At 45.2% G+C, this 14,925-nt stretch overlaps 1 protein-coding gene and 1 non-coding gene across 2 annotated transcripts in view; both read right to left on the bottom strand.

Annotated features, from left to right (window-relative positions):
- LOC142585052 (neuropilin and tolloid-like protein 2) overlaps positions 1-11,949 on the bottom strand; it is a 36,260-nt gene extending 24,311 nt beyond the window's left edge. The window contains exons 1-3 of the mRNA XM_075695510.1: positions 11,710-11,949; positions 7,682-7,872; positions 728-925 (exon numbers count right to left, since the gene is read on the bottom strand). Coding sequence (XP_075551625.1) covers positions 728-925; positions 7,682-7,872; positions 11,710-11,876 — 556 coding nt within the window. The 5' untranslated portion in view covers positions 11,877-11,949. The remainder of the gene's footprint in view (positions 1-727; positions 926-7,681; positions 7,873-11,709) is intronic.
- TRNAL-UAG (transfer RNA leucine (anticodon UAG)) lies at positions 6,530-6,609 on the bottom strand. The gene has a single exon. It is a non-coding gene; the product is annotated as a tRNA-Leu (tRNA).
- Positions 11,950-14,925: the final 2,976 nt, after the last annotated feature.

The following is a 14,925-nucleotide window of genomic DNA, read 5'->3' as shown; positions in this document are numbered from 1 at the left end:
TCAGAAACAAAGCCTTGTAGTGGAATCAAAATTCTTACTGGGGTGAATGCCATGCCCGGGGGGTCGCTATACCTTTTGACCTAACAAGCGAGTTAGCAGACCGCCGCAGCGAGGCAGAATTAATCGACAACTGGAAATCACTCTCTTCCTCTTATGTTCATGTCAAACCAGCTAGAGCGACTGCGCCATAGATGTATTGGTCCCTCGTTCGATACCCTGTACCAAACAAATTTTTCTCCAGCAATGAAGATTTTTTCTTCGTTACTGAGAAACTTTCCTCTACGCTGCCAGCTTCCGTCGAACTGATCTTTTTTTAAATGAGGTTTCCTTTTACTCCTAGTTGTCGATTAATTCTGCCTCGATGTGGCGGTCGCTGTACTTTTTCTTTTACTGGCAATCGAGTTAGCAGACCACCACAGCAAGACAGAATTAATTGACAACTGGAAGCAAAAAGAAACTTTATAGAGAAAAGCAGTTCAGCGGCAGTCAGCAACGTGGAGGAAAGTTTCTGAACAACAAATAAAAAACCTCATAGTTGAAGAAAAATTCGTTTTCTGTAGGGTATCGAACGCGGGACGAATGCCTGCCCGATGCAATTGCTCTAGGTGGTTTTAAATCAACATAAAAAGGCAGAGAGCGAGGAGATGTCTCATCCGTCAATTTCCTCCCTCAGGATGGACAAACAGAATTTTTCACATAGATACAATCTTGCCGTGGGGGTGCTCACCAATGCTGCCCTTTAGCTGGAGCTCTAGGACGCGGATATAAATGTGCTTGTCATAGTCGACGCGTATGAGCCAGGTGCAGTCGACGTCCTTGGGGAAGGTCTCCGGGTAGCCCGGAGACACCAGGTCACCGCCCACGCCAGTCAGTGTGCCGCCACAACCGGTCACGTTTCGCGTGGATTGCGGCGGGTGAATGAAACCTGTAATAAAATCGCCAGCGAGTAAGAGACGCCGGTTACGCCTTTAACACGGCACTTCAACAACGCTTTACAACCTATGAGGCTCGTCCAGACTTCGCCTGCAGCCAGAATCACGGAGTCAACGGTGTGCACGGATGCACCTTCGGTGTCGTGCACCCCTTAGCATGACCCTGCCAACCGTAATTATACTCAGCCGAAAGAACGTTTACAGCAGCAAGGCTCGAGATGGGTGTTGGCTACAGCGTCATGGTGCGTTGCTCAGCAAATGTTCGCATCCACAGGCGGGCAAATTGGTTCACTAAGTATAGTAATAAGCGTTACAGCCGAGATCGGGAAATTGTGAAGCGTTTGTTTTGAACTGGTTTCAACAGGAGTGCTATTCTGGGAGCTAGCTAATGTGTTAAGATGGTCTTGCATGCGTGCGCACGCTCACGCGTTGATGACTGTGTGTTGGGGGGAGGGCAGGAAGTGTTAAAGGGAGGTTTTTATACCTGCTGTAAATAATTTTTTTCAAAAAACATACTCAAGTTTAAAGTTACGGAAGGCTTATTTAGATTTGTAGCCTGCATCAACACCCATTATAGTTATTTTTGCAAGGACAATGTACGACACCAATTTTGTGCACATGACAACAGAATCTTGCTTATCGATTTGTTTCATTATTCTAAGGGGCTTATAGACTGTATTCCAAGACTGTTTTCTTTCTGCGATAACATATTTAGTTACATTGACGACTATATTTTACGTGGCTCTGTGATGACTGTGGACACAGTACATTGATTTCCGTGTAGAAGTTGACACTACTGCTCCTCGGAAGTGCGTGTGATACGGCACAGATGTCCCTTATGCATTAAGCGCCCTCTCGGTAATTATTTTGGCAGTGAAGTAATACTATAAGTAACGTCATGCACGAAATCTTAATCCGACGTGCTGAAGTCGGCGGTTGACGCTTCAGAAGATCCATAGAAGCAATTCCTTGGAGCAGTAAGGCGCAAATGGAAATGCTTTCCATCACAGCATGATGGTGTAACAATCCACTTTATCCGAACACTTCCTCCCAATAAGTACATGTGAAAATTAGTCGTCTAGCAGTGTCTTTCCTGTTGTTGTTGTTGTTGTTGTTGTTGACGTCGTCGTCGTCGTTGTTGTTGTTCTCGTTATATTATTTTATTTTGCGTTAAACCCTCATCCACATACTCTATTTCTTTTTTCATCTGAGACAAAAAGGAGTTGTGCGGTTGTGCTCTCCTGAAAACGTGAGTTACTTCGTATGAACACAGCCGTGGAACTAGCTACTAAAAAAAAAATTTCATGTCATTTTTTCTTCCTGCCGGCGCCACAGCGTATATCATATGTTCTTTCTTTTTCTTCCTTTACATATCCAACTAAGGAGCTATTTTACATAAGGCATACTCCATCCGCTAATATGTTTTTTTTTCTACTGCCACAACGCAGTGTATTCGCGATACATTTTCAATGAGCCCAGGGATATTTTTCATGGAGGCCAGAGCATAGGAAAAGGGAGGGCACATTCCTGAAAACTCTTTTTCAGCATTAAGATAAAGCACACCGTATTTGACGCGCTGTGCGGAATAAGAAAATTCATCGCACCGGGAAGAACATTCCATTTTGCAACATTCCGTTGCAGCCATAAAACAGGTGACATATGCTATCTTAACACAACGACAAGATTATTGCCCTCCGAAATTGATGGCGAGGACAGAAGGTGTTTCTTCTTGCTCCGTCCCGAAAAGGCCTCATTTGCTCGCCCGAAAGGCGAAGGATGTCGCCGGGCAAAGGAAAAGAGACCAGAAGTAATGCTACCTCTTAAGACGGTCATCCTCATCATAATCAATAATCCAGTTGATGGCCTTCGTACAACGAATGATTTCTCGAGAAAACTATGGAGTCTTCTTCCGTTCGACACCACTACTTGAATAAAAGCAAGCATAGAAGCCAGACAAAAAGTGCCTTCTGTTTGCTTATAAATTTCTTTTTTGTAGTGCTTTGTTTGCAGCTTTTGGCATGGCATTTCCTACGTTTCTTTATTTCGCCTTCCCCTGAAACCTTTCATCCAGCCCATTGCAGTTGCAAGCTTCCTTTTAATATGCTCCTTGGAGAGACTTTTTCGTATTCATTTCGCCACCCTACGTTTTAAAGCTGTTTTTTTTATTTTTTCAGACGAGTATGCGGAGGGTTGACTCCGAGAACTAGCAAGAAAATGATATGGCTGGAAAGTAAGACTATGCCGCGGGATGTATCTATCTGTTGCTGTTGTTGCAGTGAACCATGCGCTGTGACGAGACGAGCTGATGCAGCCTTTTCGCTGAAGCGTTTTCGTGAGCTCTGCTTTGGCTGCGTAATGAAGAATAATTTGGTTGCATGAAGCAGCCTTTATAGCGTTTGGCGTTTTGTTTTTGTTTCCTTTCTTTTGTACGTTCGTTTGTTATTTCGTGAACGTGCGGGCGACGGTGTATGTTGCGCTTTACTATATGTAATTTGTAACACCGACAGTGACAACTCGCGGCCGTTTTCATTTCTAACAAAGGAGAACATGTGATGTTCCCTTTTCTATTTGCTCTCTTTTTTCAGTACTAGGGGCGCTGCAAGTGGTTTAACAAACCCCGTGTTGAGAAAGGCTTTTACTTTCTAAATGATGGAGGAACAGCTTGAGGGCCAGCTCGGAGCCCAAGCTCCAGCTCTGGCTTTCGGGTTTTGTTCCACTACGCAAGCGTTGCACTGCACTAGATAAAGCGCTGTGTCACAAGGCGATCCCAAAATATTGACATTGTGTCAAAGTGAAAAGTGACGAGCTAATCCACCAGAAAAGAGCAAGATGTCTGTGGCTACAGTGCCACATTTTTAGTAAATGATAAATTTGATGTGTGTGTGTGTGTGTGTGTGTGTGTGTGTGTGTGTGTGTGTGTGTGTGTGTGTGTGTGTGTGTGTGTGTGTGTGTGTGTGTGTGTGTGTGTGTGTGTGTGTGTGTGTGTGTGTGTGTGTGTGTGTGCGCGCGCGCGTGTTTGTGTGCGCGTGCGTGCGCGTGTGTGCGCGTGCGCGCGCGTGTGTGCGTGTGTGTGTGTACTTCTCCAACTACCCCGGTCATGTACTAATTGTGGCCATGTTGTCCCTGCAAACTTCTTAATCTCATCCGCCAACCTAACTTTCTGCCACCCTCTGCTACGCTTCCCTTCCCTTGGAATCCATTCCGTAACCCTTAATGACCATCGGTAATCTTCCCTCCTCATTACATGCCCTGCCCATGCACCATTTCTTTTTCTTGATTTCAACTAAGATGTCATCAACTCGCGTTTATTCACTCACCCAATCTGCTCTCTTCTGATCTCCTTAACGTTACACCCATCATTCTTCTTTCCATAGCTCGTTGGGTCGTCCTTAATTTAGGTAGAACCCTTTTCGTAAGTCTCCACGTTTCCGCCCCGTAGATGAGTGCTGGTAAGACACAGCTCTTATACACTTTTCTCTTGAGGCATAATGGCCACCTGCTGACCATGATCTGAGAATGCCTGCCAAACGCACCCCAGCCCATTTTTATTCTTCTGATTATTTCAGTCTCATGATCCGGATCCGCGGTCACTACCTGCCCTAAGTAGATGTATTCCCTTACCCCTTCCACTGCCTCGCCACCTATCCTAAACTTATGTTCTCTTCCGAGACTGTTAAACATTACTTTAGTTTTCTGCAGATTAATTTTTAGACCCACCCTTCTCCTTTGCCTGTCCAGGTCAATGAGCATGCATTGTAATTGGTCCCCTGAGCAAGGCAATATCATACGCGAATCGCAAGTTACTAAGGCCAATCCGGAAGTGCGTCTCCCAGAAGCCGAAGCTCAAGGACAGCGCCACACAGCTTCGCTGTTCGACCATCGTCACGGACTGGAAGCGGCGGTGATTTTTTGATCATTCTTCCAACCGTGTGGTCAATCTTAGCAATAGGGGGGGCGTGGCTCTGCGCGAGCCAACGACGAAGCGAAATAAGAAATATATATGGAGAGAGAGCGAGAAGGAAAATTATTATATGAATGTGTGATTGCATAGGTGGGGTTCAAGAAGTGAAAATTGAGCATTTGGAAAAGAGAATTTTATTCCGGGAACCGTGAGTTGAGCCTGCTGCTGAACACTCAGTGGCCTTTTGAGCTGTTTTGAGGTATTGCAAGGAGATATGATTAATCTATATATATGTAGAGCGTCTGCAACATTATAGACTGTTACTAACACTTTCTTTTTTACTTGTCTATATCGATTCTTGCGCATTATGCAAATAGATGTGCTACCAGGATAACATTTACCGCTGGTCCTAACAAGCTTCAGCGATCGTACCACGATTTCGGGACGTACTAATCTCAACTGGGAGTAACCTACTTGTCAAAAAGAAGGAAGGAAACACCTTCTTATAAATAAAGCGACTGGAAAAAGAAGTGAACAAGTGTATACAGAACGCTGTCTCCATGCCGCATTGTGAAGCCAAGAACTCTCCTCAGCGTTATAGGAGGAGCAATTATTAACTAGAAAAATGGTTGCTGAGACTCGCATTGCTCTCTTGAGCGCTGTACTAATTACAGGCGGAAAAACAAAAAAGAAGAGAGAAGCTTTTCAAAGGGTTTTCAGGCGTTTCGTGTTCATCTACCTAACTGCGATCTAGCTAATCGTTAGAGGGCATTTTTTTCTTGTTCAAGACTTATGGGTCGATGCACGTTCCAAGGCTCTGCACCCTGACGCATTAGTACCAAGTTGGTAAAATATAGAAAAGTGAGTTGTTTAAGCACATTACCTGCTGGAATCGATTATTTCATCTATAGGGGCCAATTGTGGCTTCTTTCACTTGCCTCAAAGTGGTTTCTCTTAACACTTAATTGCGGAAGGACGTTGCACTAAAATTTGCCAGAAAAAGCAATTTTCGCAGTTCCACAATATTTTCAGAAGTTAGCAGGCGAAACTCTTAACAGTAAAAAAGCTCAGGCGTCGAGATTACGAACAGATGTTATCGTTAGCTTGTTTTAGATGTTTGATCAGTATCTTTACCTCTCTCGATTTTGGTGCCACTTCTGGAGTGAAAGTTCCTTCTTTTTATTTATTTATTTATTTATTTATTTATTTATTTATTTATTTATTTATTTATTTATTGCTTAGGTAGCGACGATATTACCATCTGCATATAATCTTCGTAATAAGGCATGAACCATCACTCTATTAAATCAGGGACCACAAAGGACCTCACGGCATGGGAACTGGTAGTTTTTAAATCCGATTACAAGTATGTTACTTTACATCCGGATGTGTAGAATACACCGCTAAAGTCAGCGAAAAAAAAAGAAGAACGTATTGTTCAGGAGCTCTAAACTAGCTCTAAAGAATAATCCTTAACGAAGTTTACTAAGACTGAAACCAGAGAAGCGTGAATAGGCGGAAGATGTTTTGCGTATATCTTTTGTTTTGCCTGCTTTATTTATTGGTTCTTTGTTTTCTCACCCCCTTCCCCCCCCTCCCCGCTGTAATGCCTACGGGGGCTTTGGGTATTGTGAGAAATAAAATAAAAATAAATAGATGGGAACCTCGAAATGCAAGTTTCAAAAGTAGAAAATTGTGGCAGCGGTGGGATTCGAACCCACGCCCTTTCGGACTGGTGCCTAAAACCAGCGCCTTAGACCACTCGGCCACGCTACCGCTGGCTTTGCGGGGTAAATGCAACTGGCGTGAAAGCTTTGTTCGGCCAGCCCTACCTAAGGCTGCTAGCTCCTTCTGCTCACAATGACCTCGATTTACAATCTGTACGCCGTTCACTGCCATCTGTGCACTTCACTTGAGAGAACAATTTACAAAGAACCGTGCGCAATAAATGCTCCGCAAAGCTGGCATGGTCTCCTCGAAGAAAGTGTGCCTTGCAAGAACATTGGTTGAACATTTAGAAATATCTTAATGTTGCTTGATTTTTAATTGCGCTTGTAACCAAGAAAAGACACAGTACTCTTTAGAAGGTGGATGAAATTTCACTTTTGTTGTGTTGTCAAAGTCACCAATCATATCGCCAAGGTTTTCCTCCATTGCCTACGCTACTGTCCTAATGCCGCGGACAATCTCGTTGCCGTTGCCCACGACGTGGCCAAATTGTGCGCGTCATCAATTTAGGCGGCTGTCATTCGCAACACCTCCATATATATGTATTCCGGTGACTAATGTCTGCATCAACTGATAACATAAGGCGTTCATTGGCGTTCACACTGGTACCCACTTGCGCTCACTAACACCCGAACTTGCAGCTTTCGAATGATTGTGAGAGACAGATAATACGCGTGTACCTGCATGTGCCATTACGTGGCCATCTTTGACGTGTAATACGACCTCAAATGCAGCCAAAAACTAGCGTCCAGTGACTACCCCATACTCTCACTCGTTTTCACACCTACATACACGGCTCCGGAACAAACGGGAATGCGCACTTGAAGTAGCGGGCTGACGTGTCTTGCCGTAAGATCTTTAACATCCTAACGACAAACGTCACGGAAACAACAAAATGACACTTCTGTTTGACGGTGAAAAATTCAGCGCAGAACCGAGGACAACCGACGAAGAAGAGACGAGACAAGCACCTGCGCTGTTGCTTGTCTCGTCTCTTCTTTGTGGGTTGCCCTGCGTTTCGCGCTGAATTTTTCACCTTCAAAATACTATGTACCAACTAGCCCCAACCGAAGTTTTACTGACACTTCGGTTACCTTAAAGTATTAAAATGAACGCTTACTCTCGTCCGTGAACTGGAACATGCCGAAGAATCCAGTGCGCTCGTGGGCGTGATTTGTCTTGAAGATGATCTCCATGCGCGGCTTCATGGTGAGAAGCGGCACGGGAACCTCGACACCGCAGTACCGTCCGACCAGCTGCCGCACGTTGGTCACGCTTATGGTGCTGATGTCCACGAAGTCGTTGAGGCACCTGCGTCATGTTCACGTTTAACTCACGCGCCACACGCCAGGCAGCGAAGTTGCTGTCACAACCGAGCGAACCTTCTAAGTGGATTTCAACAGCCCTTTCTGAAATGCAGGGGTAATAAAAAAAAGAATTCGCGTCTTAGTTAGTAGCTGAAAACTTACCTCGATATAGAAAATGATTACTAATTGTATAAACAAAGAAATACGCTTCGAACGCAGGGCAATAACCACTAGTTAGAGTAATGGTAACTTCTGCTCGTCGGTGTTTTCTGAATGAAATAGTCTTGCCCAAGGGCAGAACCACAAAAGAAGACATACTGAGGCATATCTATCTGTATTCGTGTGTGGTTGTGCCTCTGCTACACTACGTAAGTAAGCAAGCACTAACTAGTTCAACATGTTTTTCCTCCGCAGTTGGTATTTGTTCATTCAATGCTTCTACAACACAAGAAAGATAGAAAAACTAGAGGAGACTTAAAAACAACAAGACCGCCCGTGGACTAACTACGTTTCATTGATAAAAAAAATTATCTCAACGAATTTTGCGTAGTGGTTGAAAAACGCAAGCAAGATGTCAGTGTCTTCTTCCTTCACGCGGTAGAAATACAGAAAACAATGATCGTGGTATGCATTAAGCCCGACAGTATCCGACAACCGCAAATATTTGTGGCGCCAGTTTATCGAACAGATTAAGAGGAAAAGCCTGCTTCAGAAGAAAAAAGAGCGAAAGCTTTGATCAGGCATGGCCATTGGCATACGGGAACTCGAAGACTGTAAGCACAATGTGTTCTTGCATGGCTATAAAAAATGAACATTTTTTTAATGACCGTACCTGACGGGCCGGGATAAAAAATAGTGTCAATATCAGTCTCTGTGAAAATTAATGTAAGACAATGTATCCTCCAAATGCGGGAGTTCTGCGCTGTCGTGTAAACTAGTCAAAAGTTACGAATGCAGTACATCTGTTCGCAATCCACCCACTCTTAGGCCAGCCCACTTATGCTGACGGACTCGCACGGACCGTACCTTAGACACTCTTCTGCATCTTTTTCAACTGAACGTAGCTTACATACCTTGTTTGTTGCAGCCTATTACAAACAAGACAACCTCTAGCAGCACCTACGGTGAAACACCAGACGCTTCTGTTGATCACTTGCTCTTAGACTTCACGAGATGAACGACAGCCAGTCCATTTTCACGAAAAGGTAAGCCAGGTGTAAAATTTTCATTATGAAAATACTTGAACCAGTTTCCTGCTCCGCTAAACAGAGATATGCTTTGACAGCCCTACGAGAGTTCCTTGTAGACCAAAACATAACTTATTTGATTTGATTTGTACATTCTCAGAAACTCAGAGTTTTTGACGTCAGGAGTACGTGAAAACTAGCTTTCCTGTCTAACGTGTATAGCAGTATTTTTATTGCACACTGGGCACAAACTTCTTGCACTTGGTAAGGGTGTACACGATGTGATTCTCCTGGTTTGTATTTTTGTCTTGTTTACATTTATTGCTACGCATTTAGCCCATTTAAGGTCTAGAATACGTATGTGTGTATATGGAGAAATGGGCAATTGTGTATTGAGATAGCCAGTTCTAATGTAGATTACCCTCTCATTTGTGAGCCGTTACTAAACAACAACATAAAACGAAAAATAACGAAGGTGTCTGTTTGTTGTACAGATGCAGAGCCGCACTCGAAAATGCTTGACTATCAATCTTAATGTTCCAAAACTCGAAACCATTTATTATACTATCGGCTACAACTTGATCTACACTATGTCTGGTTGCTGTGAACAAAAATTTCTAACTTTCCTGCATGACGGAAAAACGTCCTAAAAGTTTAACAGTGCCAACGAAGTAATTTACACGGTATTGGTCTCCGAATGCGTGATACATATACATAAGTTGATTGCACGCAAGAGCTATAGGGGGCGATGGAGTGACGACGGTGGAAGAGTATTTCTCGGTAGGCTATGTTGATGCGAAAGTGTCAAATGGCTCATTGAGAGGAAAACCTGCCGTCCGGCGTCTGTAGCAGCGAAACGGCGCCCTAAATTCTCATTGGCTGCGGCGCCCCGACACGTAGGCGCCTCGAGGGAGCAGAGCGGGCGAAAGGGAACAGCTGCTGCCCCTGTAGCGCACCAGGTCTTGCGTGAGGGAGGAGGGCGTCGCCGCGACACCACGTCACCCTCGCTCTCGCTCTCGCTCTCGGAAGCCTGTGTTATCCGTGCGTTCCTTGCCCGCGCAAGCTCTCGCCTCCGTTCTAACTGTGCCTCGTTCGGGCCGAATCAAAACGCGCCAGACGTCTCAAAGTGTTCTATTGCTCGCAGGGCGTTCCTGACTAGAATAACCGCTCAGCGGCATTCAAACGGACATTAATGCTTTCGCATTCAATACTCATAAGAAGTGCTTAGCGGAGGTATTCTGTAAGAGTCCACCTAGTGGAACTGTCTATTTCGTCTGCTGCTGAAGTGCTGATTGGCTGTGGCGCCTCGCTGCTGCGGACGCGCAGACCAGCCCAGCCATTCAGAACTTCAACAGCTGACGAAATGAACGTGTCAACTAGGTGGACTCTTACAGAATACCTCCAGGTGTCATCGAATTTCTTCGTGAGCTCTTGTCTTCATCATTATTGCTTGGTGTAAAATTGCCTACACGCTTGTGTTCAATTGAATGCTATGGTATTCCACGGATCCTACGGTATGTTGCACAATACTGTAGTATGGTATAAAATACTAAAGTGAGTGAATAATATGGCTTTCGATGTAATACTAAAGGTTACGTCTGATCTATCGGAACCGCTAGCTGATGTCATGAAGAATCATGCAGTATGATATTTAGCAAAAGCATACAGAGACAACGGAGCATTAAATTGTTACAAAAGACAACCACTCTAATGAAATGTTTGAAGCGTTGAAATATACAAAGACTATAAATATTTACGTGGGTAAAGCTACCTTCTTGTTTAGAAGGAAATCCAACAACGTAAAAGATGATACACAGGCAAGTCGTCAGACACAGCGCTAACAACAAGCTTTCTTGAGCTGTTTGATTTCCATCTAAACATGAACCAGCCAGCTCAGTTCAGCACACTCCCAAGTTTGGCTTGCTTTTTATGGGCAGCCCACTCACTAAGTGATTGATGAACAAGAAGTTTTCACTCAACAATTCGAATAAAATTACAGCGTCAGAACACGTTTTTAGTATTGAGCAACTGCTATATTTCTTTTGTATTACAAGATCCCATGACCCATAATCATATGATCACTTAATATCACTGAGCGAATATTTTCTTCAATGTGCCCTCACAACATTTGCAAGCCAGCAACGTTTATCTTTCCACTTTTTGGGAACACTATAGATTAGCGACCAAACTGAAAGAACAACTCAGGATACACAAAATGATTAATTATTGAAAATGTAACTGATAAAGTGAAACCCAACGTTCCGCCCTTCTTGGAAAGCACTCTGCTCTGTAGGGACTTTTTTTTTTTACTGATCAAGACGAGAAATTTCTGTGGCATGTTCTGTTTTGAAAGCATTACAACAAAATAATCTGTTCGACACTATTATTATGTTTTACAACATCAAAGCACTTTTTAAAAACAATGATCACAACCACTGATTTTGTCATCATGTAATGATGCGTCGTTTTGGTGCTCGTTTTCATTTTACCGCGCATAGCGTTTAGCTATATGAACTCATCGCCTTTCTTCTAATGAGTACTGAGCTTAGCAAGGTCACGTTGATAAGGTGCCAGGAAACAGCAAACCTTGTTTATTGCCTCAAACTAATGCGAACTCTTTGTCAGGGGTCGTGGTTGAATGAATTCGTACTTGCCCTTTGGAAAACGGCGGTTCGAGGTCGAAATGCAGAAAGGTGATCTTGAGCGTTTCGGACTCCTGGCCCTTGAAGAGGTAGTAGCAGTGGATGCTGGCCGGGTAGGGCTCTGGGTACTGAGGCGACGAGAAGTTGCCAGACTTGCTTGCCAGGCTGTCGAACTCCATGTGGCAGATGCCCAGAACAGCCCTTGCTTGTAATGTCAGCAACGTTAGCCATTCAATGAGCGTTACAACTGGAAGCATCTGCAGAGTGAACAGACACGAAGGCGCGGAAGTTTTTACGACGCACGTCGTCGGCCGGACAGAGCCTGCACTACAAAGAGGACGTTTTCGGCTACGCCAGTGCGTTCATTTCATCAAAACGAATGTAGAATGTGCATATACCCTGCCCATCTCTTAGTTGAAACCGCACTTGAGTAAACGTGATGGCTTAGCAACTACGGTGTCGCGCTCTTGAGCAGAATGTCACGGGTTCAATTCGTAACCATGGCGGACACGTTTTGATGCGGTCGAAATGCAAGAATGCCTGTATACGACGCATTGGGTGCACGTTAAAGAACCCCAGGTGGACAAAATTAATCCGCAGTGCACCTACTACGGTGTGCCGCCCAATCAGATCGTAGTTCTGGCGCGTAAAACCCAAGAATTTATGTTAGAATTGGTTTGTATACACCTGAAGGAAAAAATAGAGGGGCACAGGGTCACAAAACTTGACTGAATAATGAACGACAGTAACGAGGTGATCAGTGACAGTGTAGGAACAACGACACATCGCATTTATATTGTCGCTAGATGGTAGTGCTGTGCATTTTTCTAATATTTACTGCGACAACAGTAACCATTTCGAAGCTGCGCTCGCTTTTTTGTTTCACATTCGAGATCTCGTCAATTGAAATTCCAATTTTTCAATTAAACACTCCTTCTCTTTCAGCGTAATCTATCCCAATGTGGTCAACAGGAACGAGACTTAGCACACCTCCATAGTGATTGAAATGTCGACACGGCTGCACAATAGAGCTGTGGAGCCAACATTGTTAGTTACGGTAATCGCGCTCATTGCTTCGACTAAACCATAAACGTGTAACCTACAATGTGACAGAACGGCCTATCGTAACGTGTTTGCGGCGCCGCAGACCAGTGTGTTGTCCCGTTTTATCACTTTGTAGCTTGTGTGTTCGCGCTTTTGTTACAACGGTGCACTTCTGACAAACACAGTCCTCGGATATCGCGCAATTTCAGCGCCTGACACTCTGCGCGGAGTTTACGCCGTGAGCCACGCATACCCGCTCAGTGGCGGTGTCCGTGGATTTATTTCGGAGGCAGCAATATGCCGGCTATATACCTTCGCGCAAAATAGATGGTGGGCGGCGTTAGCGCCCGTTCACGTCGTGTCTTTCAGCGCTGCAGTCAATCTCGGCGTTCCCATTGCAAACCCAGCGTGTTCCTTCATTTTGCATCAGTCAACAAAGTAACGTCTTCTCGCAGCGGGTGTCGTCAAGCCGTCATCATCGTTGTCATTGTCCCACCGATGGCGTGCCGTCGGCTTCGTCATTCCTCCACTGCTGCCGTACGGTGGTAGTCTCTGTTACCTCGTCGTCCTTTCTCGCACTGTTGTCGCTAGGTACAATCGGAGGCCTGTGCACAAGGCTGGCCAACTTACGCAGAAGATAGGGGATGTTGCTGGAGAGAGCCTAAGTAGCTGCTGTCGCAGCAAGCTACAGCTAGAAGGCTGAAGGAATTTCGAAAGTTTGCTTGATTTTTCTCTTAAGCAAACTCATCGGCCAACAAAAGTTGGCAAAATTTCTCAGGACTTCTCAAGTACGAGTGTACGACAATATATTCGCCATAGAAGCACATAACTCGCGTGTGACTATGCGGACGTATAGACCTTAACTGACATCGAGTTGGCTATAGATAGGACAGGCACCTTGACTCAATAAAGCGACACTGCAGTTGCTCAGCCTGAAATGCCGAGATTGCAAGACTAATGCCGCTCAGCAGCCGACACCAAAAACGGCTTCGCGCAATACAGAAGGCAGCCAAGAATACGTCTCTCTCACGTAGTACTGAACAGTGTCAGCTGGGGATGCACGCATGAGGCACGTTCAATGGGAATCTCGTTCCCCGGGCACGTCATGCACGGTAGCCCGCGAGTGCGTCTGTCAAAACAGTCCGTCCCGTGGGATGGCAGGCGCACGATAGAGAATGACGCCGTCCTCTCTTGCGCGGTCGCTTGAAGAACCAGTTACGTACAAGCTCGCAGCGAGGCCCCCGGGAGACCGATGCCTTAATGCACAACCGGCTCGAAGCCGTACCGCCATGTACTTCGCTTCCAACTAAGTCGCGGATGTAGCCAGGGATATTTATATACGCCAGCGTGGCGGCACGCCAATCTTGCGCGTCTCTGGGGAGCACGGGAGACGGAAAAAGAATGGATCTCGCATCGATTCGCTTCGCGCAGCTACGAGAAGACGCCACGCGTGTCCTCCTTACGTGGACGTACGCGCTGGAAGTTGCCAGAGAGTCATCGAAGCGTGAGCGCGAAACAATGAGCCGCTCACTTCACGAATGACAAGGAAGTGCGGGTTTATCTTGCCGCAGTAACTCTAAGAAGGGACAAGGAGTCCTAAGGGAGGGTGATGACATTCTTGGATGAGCTTCCTACTCAACTTCTCGCTAGAAGCACGTCCCTGCTGAGAAACGTGCAGCGTCTTTAGCTGATTTCTGCTTTATGTTCGTAATTTATGGCATGGCGAGAAGAGTGCACCACTTCGACTTCTCTTGCGGCAAAGACTGTGTACGCAGCTATCCGGTTTTCACAAACAAATCATGCTGAATGTGATTTCGGCGTTGCTAAAACCGGAAGCGTCTACATTTTGCAGGTGACGCTCAAGGACGTTTCTGTGCACAGTAACTCAATTCGTCGATGCGCTATTGCTACAATGATGTCACTGATATCAATTTCTCAAAAAGGTGACGTGAAAATCGTCGCATGTTCTGCAGAGCTACCTAGTATAAGTCTCCTTAATAATTCAAGGGTCAATATGTAGGTGAAAACGATAAGCTCGCCATAGACGAAACTAAGGATTCCTTGTGCTTCTTCGTTTTGCATCAAGCGAAGCATACGACCTTCGTTTATTGGAGTTGGGAGTTAGAGAGAGAGATGAAAATTAGAGCCTGAAACATGAGCGTGAGCGCAGAAGAGCAACTAGAC

This window comes from Dermacentor variabilis, chromosome 6, assembly GCF_050947875.1.
Source record: "Dermacentor variabilis isolate Ectoservices chromosome 6, ASM5094787v1, whole genome shotgun sequence".
NCBI classification, from domain to species: Eukaryota; Metazoa; Arthropoda; class Arachnida; order Ixodida; family Ixodidae; genus Dermacentor; species Dermacentor variabilis.
Note: the sequence above shows the minus strand (reverse complement) of the source record. Positions and strands in the feature narration are given on the sequence as shown.